The sequence below is a fragment of the Solanum tuberosum genome, unplaced genomic scaffold, assembly GCF_000226075.1.
Source record: "Solanum tuberosum cultivar DM 1-3 516 R44 unplaced genomic scaffold, SolTub_3.0 scf00012, whole genome shotgun sequence".
NCBI lineage: Eukaryota > Viridiplantae > Streptophyta > Magnoliopsida > Solanales > Solanaceae > Solanum > Solanum tuberosum.
The window spans coordinates 1,037,663-1,047,344 of record NW_006238937.1 but is presented as its reverse complement, the minus strand read 5'-3'; the positions used below and the strand labels follow the sequence as shown (position 1 = coordinate 1,047,344).

Here is a 9,682-nt window from a genome sequence, read left to right as displayed (position 1 = left end):
AAGTTATGTCGGTTGGGGGGGGGGGACATTGATCCTACTGCTGGTCAGCATCAACATTATCACAAGTGCAGTAAACTCTATTTTTTCCCTGTGCTGAACTATTCAAGTCCAAAAATGGTAGAGCAGGCATGCTAATCTGTTATAGTTTTGTAAAGAGAACTATCATCATAGTAAGGTTTGCAGGTATCTTGGTAGAGCATGTCTCACGTATTTGCTTAGCCTATCATGGATCCAGATAGAATATACTATTTGTTGTGGTTCATTTCTTGCTTAGCTGGTTTCCTAGCATTGTACTTTTTGGCCTCATGGATAGTGTCTGGAGACTGTCTTATCAACATTACAGTGAGCCCATGTTAGTGCACACCTGCCTCAAACCAAGCATCTATCAAGGTATCTTTTGGAAGGAACAAATATATGGGCAATACTATTGGTAGAAATTCACATGTTTTCATCTTAAACTTTTTTGGTCACTTTGGTGCCTATAATTGAGGGCAGGTATGCACTTGTTTTTTTTTACTCGATTAAACATTAATTCCACAAATATTGTGGATTCTTTTTAACATACCAAAAGTAAGAGGATAGGTATTAGTGAGTGCATCCTTTTACTGAAGCAAATGGAAAGGATAGAAAATGTATTTCGCAGTGGATAAACAAATTCATGGCAGTCCCTGAATATAGCAGTGACACTGTTGAAACATTTTGACGGTGGGGATGATTATCGACTTTGTGTGATGGCAGTTAATTGGTGGGGGCACAGAGAATAACAAATACTATTATCTCTGTATCAACACCTGATATTTGCTATATCGCTTGACAGGCTTGAGAGGCAATTTCTAATTGAATTAGGGCTATTGAAAAAGTTGCTTTATATTATATCAACTGTTATCCAGTCAACAGCATGATAAACTCTGTTGCAAGTGATGATAGTTTTTGTCTTAAGCCTGGTGTCAGATATTATATAGGACATCTCAGTAGGAATGCTCACCATGAAGTTAACCAGAAACTTGGAAATTGAAGAAATGGTTTTCTAACTGCAAATGATCTAAACTTCGTTTCTGATTTCATAGGTGTATGTCATAAGAGCAAATGATCTAAAGGAGGTGGATGGCGCTCTTAGCCTTCTAAATTTGGATGCACCCGCCAAGCAAAGTGATGCAGGTCAGTAAATCAATTTTATACCCGAAACATTCTGTTCTGTGAAACATGTATAGCTTTTAGTCTTTTGTGGTTCTTCTAAACAACTTGTTTCCAATTTGTTACATGTCAGAGGGAACTATTGGTAATAACATAAAGAAGCGTCAAAAGAAGTCTCTTCCCTTAACTGTTGTACAAAAGAGGAGACGAAAGGAGGATCTGAGTAAACAACTTGTGCCATTGGAGGCACAGTCGGGAAATGATAGCGATGAGGTTGCTTCAGAAATTTTAGAGGGCTCAAGGTCCTCTGGTCTTGCTGTTAATTTTAGAGACATTAAGAGCCTTGAGGAGTTCCACATTCTGGTGAATGGAGTATGCATAGACTCTGAACTTCCTGAACATATAAGGAGAAAGTACTATGAGTTATGCTGCAGTAAAAATGCTTTTCTTCACGATCGTCTTCTACAAGGTCTTCATTGTAAGTTGGTCGCTGGTATGATTTTTGAAGTCGTCAACATTGCCGATATGGTAAGAGCCTGCAAGCTCACCACCCCACGGAAGGAATTCGATAAATGGGAGAAGTCACTGAAATCTTTTGAACTTCTGGGCATGAATGTTGGATTTTTGAGGACTCGTCTGCGCTGGTTGCTGAGTCTTGCATTTGACTCTGAAGGTGCTTCGGACACCAAGAGGTACTGGGACGCTAAAAAGGAATGGTCTCGAGCTGAAGATGAGATACGGAATCTTGAAATGAAACTTGAGGAACTGAAACAAGCTTCTGGAAAATATGTTGCTGATGTTGAGGCTCTGAAATCAAAAGCTGAGAGCTATGAGCTTATGTTTCAAGGAGAAGTCAATGCTCCATGGTAATCTTATCTATATTATATGTTGTATGCAGCAAATCAGAGGGAACGGTACAAAGGGAGAATGTTGTTAGTTTGTACTTGGTAGTAATATCAAGCTAGGAGGAGGGCATGATAATTGCACTTTTTCGATTGCTAAATTCTGCTGCTATTGTTATTTAAGCCTAAAGACCTAGCTAAAAAAATTCATGGACTGGTGTCTGGTGTGTACAAGTAGTCTATATTCTAAGTCACTGTTTCAAAATTTTCTTGTTAGATGAGGGAAAAAAAATTGCTCTCTTCAACTTTAGATCAAATATACTTGAATCGAGGGTATAAGCAACTATTTGTAAGGGTATGGTCTGTATGCACTACCTTCTCTATATCCCATTTATGGGATTACATTGGGTAATGAAATTGTCAAATTCAGTCACTTTAAACTGAGAAACATTCATTTAGAACTTTGTTGCTACCAAAATCGAAACCATCTGTTGATGTTTTAGTCTAAAAGAAGTGATCAATTTTTATTTATTTATTTTGAACTTTTTTTAATTATAAATTTTACTGTTAATCAAAGCATCATTTTTTGCTGTTCATTTGATTTTGGAAAAGCTTCCAAATAGTAAATAAACAAGTTTTTTGGTACTATAGTTGAAAGTGAAGTAAGAGAGGATATCAAGTATAGGAATAGGAAGCTTCTTTGCAAAATGGGCCAAGTACGTTTTGTCCGGCAGCTCCCACGCTATGGACATTATAATTTAATAATTTATATGTATGCATATTGTCACTTGTATATTCAAATACACATTTATCAATTCTCATGACTCAGATTCAGATTGGTAAAAGTGAAATCTCTTTTGGAGTTTTGTGCTTCTTCCTCATCCAGCCTGTCATTTTGACCCCTTAACTTTCATTTCTAATTATTATTATTACTAGTACCAAAATATACAAATATAGTACTCTAGTTGAAGAACAAGAAGGAAATAAAGAATAATATGTCATGTACGTTAGTACTACTAGTATTTTGCAGTTGAACTTTGCAAGTCCCTTACAAAAACAAATGATTGACACGAGTTTTTTTTATCATAATAATATTAATTAATGTTGGTCTTAGGAAAATGATTTGAAGAAATATTAAACATTGAAAAGAAATAAGTATATGATTTCGTCTTGATATGCCATAAGTAAAATAACAAAATATTTTTAATATAACAGACAAATAAAAGTTATGCTTGCTCATCCTGGTCGCCTTCTCAATCATTTTTATAGTCGAAATGTCCCTTATAGCTGTCATTTCATCTGAGAAATTATACGAGCTAGAGATATTCCAACAATGGTCTCCCAAATTGTACATATTTAACAATTGATGATTCAATACAAAAAAAAGAACACAATAGCTCTAAAAGATAGTACTAGTAGAAAATGATAAGAATTGAACTCCAAACACTTGTACACAAAACAAATCAGAATCTATGTTGATTCAATTCTCCCAAACTTAAAAAAAACAAAAAAACATAGAAGCCATCCCCCAAAATACCTTGTAGTTTCAATTAAAACGAAAGTCCATATCTGTTCCACTACCAGACCCATTGTACACTTGCTGCAAATTATAAACAAAACACTCATATCATAATCATATCAAAAGACTCGATTTTTACTAGACATAAAACTGCATAAATAAATAAATAAAACGTACCTTGGTAGAATGAGGCAGGTCTTGAGGCCTTTTTTCATCATTTTTCTTAGAGCCAAGATTAGATTTTTTGAGGCCTAATAAACCTTTCCACCTAGTAGAACTTTTGGGTATCCTCAAAGTAAAATCATCATCGTTGTCGTCATTGAGAAGTTCATCTCGAATAGTAGTAGTAGTTTTGTGAGTGTCTTTAAAAGGCAACAATCTGCCTTTAGAGAAAAGTTCATCAGCAGTAAGCATGCTATAATTAGTGACGGAGAATTCAAAGTCAGAGGAAACAGGGGAATCCCTCCTCTCATTTTTTATCAAGTGTTGAGAAGAATTAGTTGAAGAATCAATGAAGTCAGTTGAGAAGGAGATTCTAGGACTCATTGAATAAAGTTTGTTGTTGTTTTGGTCAGTAGATGAGTTATTTTTGTTGTACATTTCTAAGCATGCCATGAAGAAGAGTGACTATTTACTCTCAAACAAAACATAACATAGTGAGTAGTGTGTGTGAGTTGGTATTTTTGCAAAATAAGAGCCCAACCAGCCTTGGCCACAACCCTCTCACTACTGCCAATTGTTGCTTCCTAAGGGGACCCTCTTTCTCGCAGTTAATACCCACCACTACATGTCTCTATTTATATATATATATATCATCATTCAGGAGTATAGGCCCTGCCATCTTGGAGTCGCAAGAAAAAAAGTGGTAGATTTTTAGATAATTTTCAAAAAATAGATTTAAATGATGTTTTGATACAATTTTTTATTTTTAATAATAAAAAATTAGATGATACATTATATAAAAGTCATATCTACATCACAATAAAGTACAATTAAAATAATTAGCTTTCGTATTTCACACATTAGAGTATAACATAATCATATGAAAATAACGGTTAATTCAATCTTCTTGTAAGTTGTAAATTATTGAATTGATTTTCTTCTGATCATATTTACGAATCTTGTGAAAACAAGATTAAGCAAGTTGGTGAAAAACTTTTGTTGGATAAATCATGTTTTTCAAAGTAGTCGGAGTCATAAATAGATAAAAGTAATTATGAAATATACAAATTTGAGGTAAATTTTAAAATAACTCAACAGCTATATTTTGGCTTAAAAAAAAAGTTTGTCGTTTTTTATTTATAGAATTTGGATTTTTTTTGCGCAAAAAATAAATCAAAATTAAACAAATTTCCACTCCCTAGCTAGCAATGATATTTTGTAGGGTCCGTTAAATAGTAACCAATTGAATTCAAAATCGCGGAAGAGTCACATTTATGTTGAAAGAGGAGAGGGTCTTTTTTTCTTATCCTTTATTCATTCAATATTTGAAATTTATTTGCTACACTAATCAACATCCGAGCAAACACCCATTGGTGAATAGTAATAATTTGGAATAGATTCATTTAAGGAAGAAAATACTATCTGATAACAAGTTTTTCTTCTCCTAGTTCGAATTCAAAATCTTTGAGAGTGATAACAAATTTTTTTTCATAGTTTAAATTCAAAATCTTTGAGGATAAATGGATCATATTCATATTATAAAAAGAGAATTATTATTTATTTATTTTTGCTAAAGAACACATTCTCATCAGTATCTAATTTAAAGGGCTACTGACATAATAGTCCTACACGAATGACCACGGTGAAAAAAAATAATGTGGCAGGAGTACAATTATATTTTGACAAAATACCAGTCACACTTTGACTATATGGTGGATGTACATGGACATCAAATCAAAGATGGTGACGCTTTTTGGCATGTCGTGTTCGTTTGGAATTGAGCTATAAATGTATGAGTGTTTACTCTGATTTTTGGGAAAACGCTTCCGCAATTCCGTACCAAGGAAATTCGAATTCTAAACACTTTGATAATGAATGAATGAATACTTGTCACTCTACCACACCTCTTGTTGGTATGAGTGTTTGCTATGATTTGATCATTTAATATAAATGACAAAATCAGTTATCTCGTATAAAAGATGAAATAATTAATCTAATAAAATATCTCACCATCGTATCAAACGACCCCTAAATCTTGGATAGAATCCGATGGGGAAGGAAGGCAAATCGTCTCTTCATTATGTTTTTTTCACTGAGTGCCCCTTCCTTGGAGGTTTTCTTTGACATTTCTTTTTCATTATATATTTTCTCTTCGACGTGCCGTTGTATAGTGTTCTGTGCATTCATTCCCGAAATCATTTCTTTGATTGGGATATAAAAAGTTGGAAAATAATTTCGGCTTTTAAGTACCCATCCATGTATATGTCCAAATTCAATTGGAGCTTATAAAAGGACAAGAAAAACTTGACAGAAATTTTGACCATATTTAGTACTCCATCATATATATTCAAATTTAGGTTGTGGATTCATACAATGCATAGTTTAAATATGAAAAGATTAGGATATACTCACTCCCTCTAGTTCATAATATACGATATTTTTAGTTTTCTATTATTCTAAAATAACTTCTTTTTAAAAAAAATATACTAACTAGGAAGGTGTTATTGTTTTAATTTTTAAATTTATTCTTATTTTGAGAAGTTGATTTTTATAACAATAACACACCTAATGTAATTTTATAGGTGGAATCTGATGAGGATAGAGTGTACTCTGATCTTATTCTTGTTTCGTGGAGGTAGAAAAAGTGACTTTTGAAAGACCCACGACTTAAGTAACACATATCAAAATATATATATTTTAAATAATACAAAGGACATAACAAATAACAAGAAAAACCATTACATAGTATTCATAAAAGAAGGAACAACTAAAACAGTTAAATAGTGTAAACATCGAAGCATAAAAAACAATAGGTAGTAACAAAAATCGTAGGACAGAAAACTACGAGAATAATATTATTACTAATGATATGAAAGGCGAAACAGGTACAATTCACCAAACTATTACCAAGCCTATTTGAACGCTCAACTATCTTATTCTAATCTTTTATATATCTTAATATGTGACCATCATATCTTTTTATCTAAAGTCATGCCCTTAGTACGTTGAAGATGTGTCATGTGTCCTATCTAACTATCCCTCCTCAATATTTTCGATCTACCTCTACCTTTTCTTAAATTCCATCATAGACAACCTCTCATACCGACTCACTAGGACATTACACATTTTTTCTTTACATGTCTGAATCATCTTAGTCTCGCTTCTTTACCTTGTCTACCTCGATGGCTACTCCCACTTTATTCCTAATATCTTTATTCCTAAATTTTGTAAGAAGTAGGTTCAAAGTAAAAACTTCAAGTAGTATGTAATATGGACGTTTTCTTGTCTTATTAGTTTAGTGGCTTGGAATGACATTTCGTATTCATTATCTCTTGGACGTGCCGTTATATAGTGTTCCGTGCATTCATTCCCTAAAATCAATTCTTTCATCATTTCGGCTTTTAAGTGCCCATCCAGTGTGTGTGTCAAAAATCCAATTTTAGCTTTTAATGAGACAAGAGAAATAGGCAGTAATTTTGACCATATTTAATACACATCAAAACATTCAAACTTGTGTTGTCGATTCCATAAAATACTCCCAAAGTTTAATATTAGTCGTCCATTGTACTATTCTGATATGTTTAATAATACTTATTCACTTTATAAAATTAATAGATAATTATACACTTAGGGGTCGTTTGGTAGAGTGTATAAGAATAATGTTAAATAGAGTGTATTAGTAATGTATGCATTAGCAATGCAAGTATTAGTTATGCTTGCATTAATTATACATAGATTATTTTATGGCAAAGGGTCAAATATACCGCTCTACTATAGAAAATAGTTTAAATATACTCCTAGTTATACTTTCGGGCTAAATATACCCTTATGACTAATAGAGGACACGTGGACAACTGAGATTAATGAACTATTTAATTTAAAATAAATCAAATTCGGATATGATTCCCCCCCCGGGGGTATATTTGTCCTTTTTCCCTTTAAAATAAAAACAATTTCGAATATAACCCGCCCCGCCCCAATAACTTAACCCGAAAATAAAGTGAAGAAGATGAAGACGTTAATTGTGATTTTGTGTGCTCTTTTTATTGGATTTGTTGCCTTGCGGATGATGAAGTGATGAATTAGTGAACTTGTGTAATGTTAGGTGAAGTCTCTTGATTTTTTTGTAATGTACTATTGATAATCAAGTTCAACTCACGGTAATTTTCCCATGTTATGTTGGTTGTAATTTAAAAAATATGATTATCATTGATTAGCTTGCTGTAACACCAAGTGTTCTTTGAAAATATTATAAAAGAATATGAGTTCATATAGTTCTTTGTTGTAATACTTGTGCACGATATAGTTGTGTTGGCAACATTTGTTTAATAGCTAAGGTGCAACAACTATTTTCATCAACATGAAGCCACAGATTAGCCCAAAAATCTGAACTTAATAATGTAGCAGCAACGCAACAATACACCACTCCTAAAATGAAATGTAAATAACAAACTAACTAATCTAGACAAAAAACAAGTACAACACTCCAAAATTATGGTGCTGCATATCGTATCAGACTTCTCTTGGCAAGACGAGTTCTCAAAAAACTCGAAATAGATGAGGAGTATATATCAAGGGAACCCAAAGGCCAGTGGAGAGGATTACTCAGTCGAACCTGCTAACTAACTAACGCAACAACATTTCACCTCAAAATATATTAACAAATGGTAAAAAATGTAGCAAGAGTTTGGCTAAAAAATGGCAACCTACTAGCAGTAGTTCCATTTGTGGCAGGCTGGCAGGCAGCACAAGAGGCGGGTTAAGTTATTAGGGCGGGGCGGGTTATATCTGAATTTGATTTATTTTAAATTGAATAGTTTATTTAATCTCAGCCGTCCACGTGTCCTCTGTTAGTCATAAGGGTATATTTAGCCCAAAAGTGTAACGGGAGGGGTATATTTATCCCGAAAATATAACTAGGGGTATATTTAAACTATTTCCTATAGTAGAGGGGTATATTTGGCCCTTTGCCGTTATTTTTATGCATCGTTTGGTTTGATGCATAAAAAAATGGCATAATATATAAACATGATAACCATTAACTTGGCTTCAACGGACAATTATGTCTTCCAACTTTGAGTGTGCACAAGTAGATACTTAAACTTGTATAAAATTGAACAAGTGGACACAGTTGTCCTACGTGGCATAATACATGTAGGACGCCACGTAGAACACAAAATTGTCATGTAGGGTGCCATGTAGGACGAATGTGTCTATTTGTTCAATTTTATACAAGTTTAAGTGTCTACTTATGCACATCCAAAGTTAAAGGTCATAATTGCCAGCTAACGCCAAGTTAAGGGTCATGTTTATGTATTATGCCTAAAAAAATTAATTTACAAAGATACCATCCACTATTATAGTGAAAAAGATGTAAAAAAGGTTTTGAGGGGCAATTGGGTCTTTGATCATGCTAATGCATGCATTAAAACCATTGCATTGCTAATACCTAGAAATTCATGGTATTAGCAAATAGCAATACACATCTTAATACACTATATAATTAGTTATACGGAAGTTGGAAAAGAGTACCAAACAAGGTACTAGTAATACACAAGACTAATACATGCATTATTTTTTCTAATACACTCAACCAAACGACCTCTTAGTTTCTAATACACCCTTATTTTCTTATATTTTTTAAAATATTGTATTTATTATATTCAAAGGATGAAATAGTAAATTTTTAAGAAGTGTGCAAAGTCAATAGTAGACAAATATTGTTGAACGGAGAAAATATTGTAAAAAGATTAGGATATACACAAAGTGAAAAGGTAAAAGGTGGGGTCTTTGGCAGGAAATATATGAATCTAAAAAGATTCAAAGACGAGTAAATGGTAATTAATAAATTGGGGATGGGACATTGGGTTTGTCAATATATAGGTTGAAAATGTTTTAAATGGAAATATTACTTACGTGAAAGGGGAGGTTGGCTTTTGCTTACAGAAATGTAGCAGAAAGATGCTGTAGTGCAGATGCCATCCATGGGCTAATATGGTTGACTCATCTTTGACTTGTATTTTAT

General features: G+C 33.2%; 2 protein-coding genes across 2 annotated transcripts in view; one reads left to right on the top strand and one right to left on the bottom strand.

The window, feature by feature from the left end:
* Nucleotides 1-2,286, top strand: part of LOC102596367 (B3 domain-containing protein Os01g0234100-like) — a 6,034-nt gene extending 3,748 nt beyond the window's left edge. The window contains exons 6-7 of the mRNA XM_006339845.2: nt 1,068-1,158; nt 1,268-2,286. Coding sequence (XP_006339907.1) covers nt 1,068-1,158; nt 1,268-2,004 — 828 coding nt within the window. The 3' untranslated portion in view covers nt 2,005-2,286. The remainder of the gene's footprint in view (nt 1-1,067; nt 1,159-1,267) is intronic.
* Nucleotides 2,287-3,236: 950 nt separating this feature from the next.
* On the bottom strand, nt 3,237-4,279 carry LOC102596045 (uncharacterized). The gene is made up of 2 exons (XM_006339844.2): nt 3,673-4,279; nt 3,237-3,576 (listed from the first exon to the last, which is right to left on the bottom strand). Exons 1-2 carry the CDS (start codon nt 4,108-4,110, stop codon nt 3,523-3,525), a joined length of 492 nt encoding a protein of 163 aa, XP_006339906.1. The 5' UTR covers nt 4,111-4,279; the 3' UTR covers nt 3,237-3,522.
* Nucleotides 4,280-9,682: the final 5,403 nt, after the last annotated feature.

Coding starts and splice junctions, on each gene's coding strand:
- LOC102596045 (XM_006339844.2), bottom strand. CDS start 4,110: ATGGCATGCTTAGAAATGTACAACAAAAATAACTCATCTACTGACCAA. Junction 3,577..3,672: donor ACCTGCCTCATTCTACCAAG/GTACGTTTTATT, acceptor TATAATTTGCAG/CAAGTGTACAATGGGTCTGG.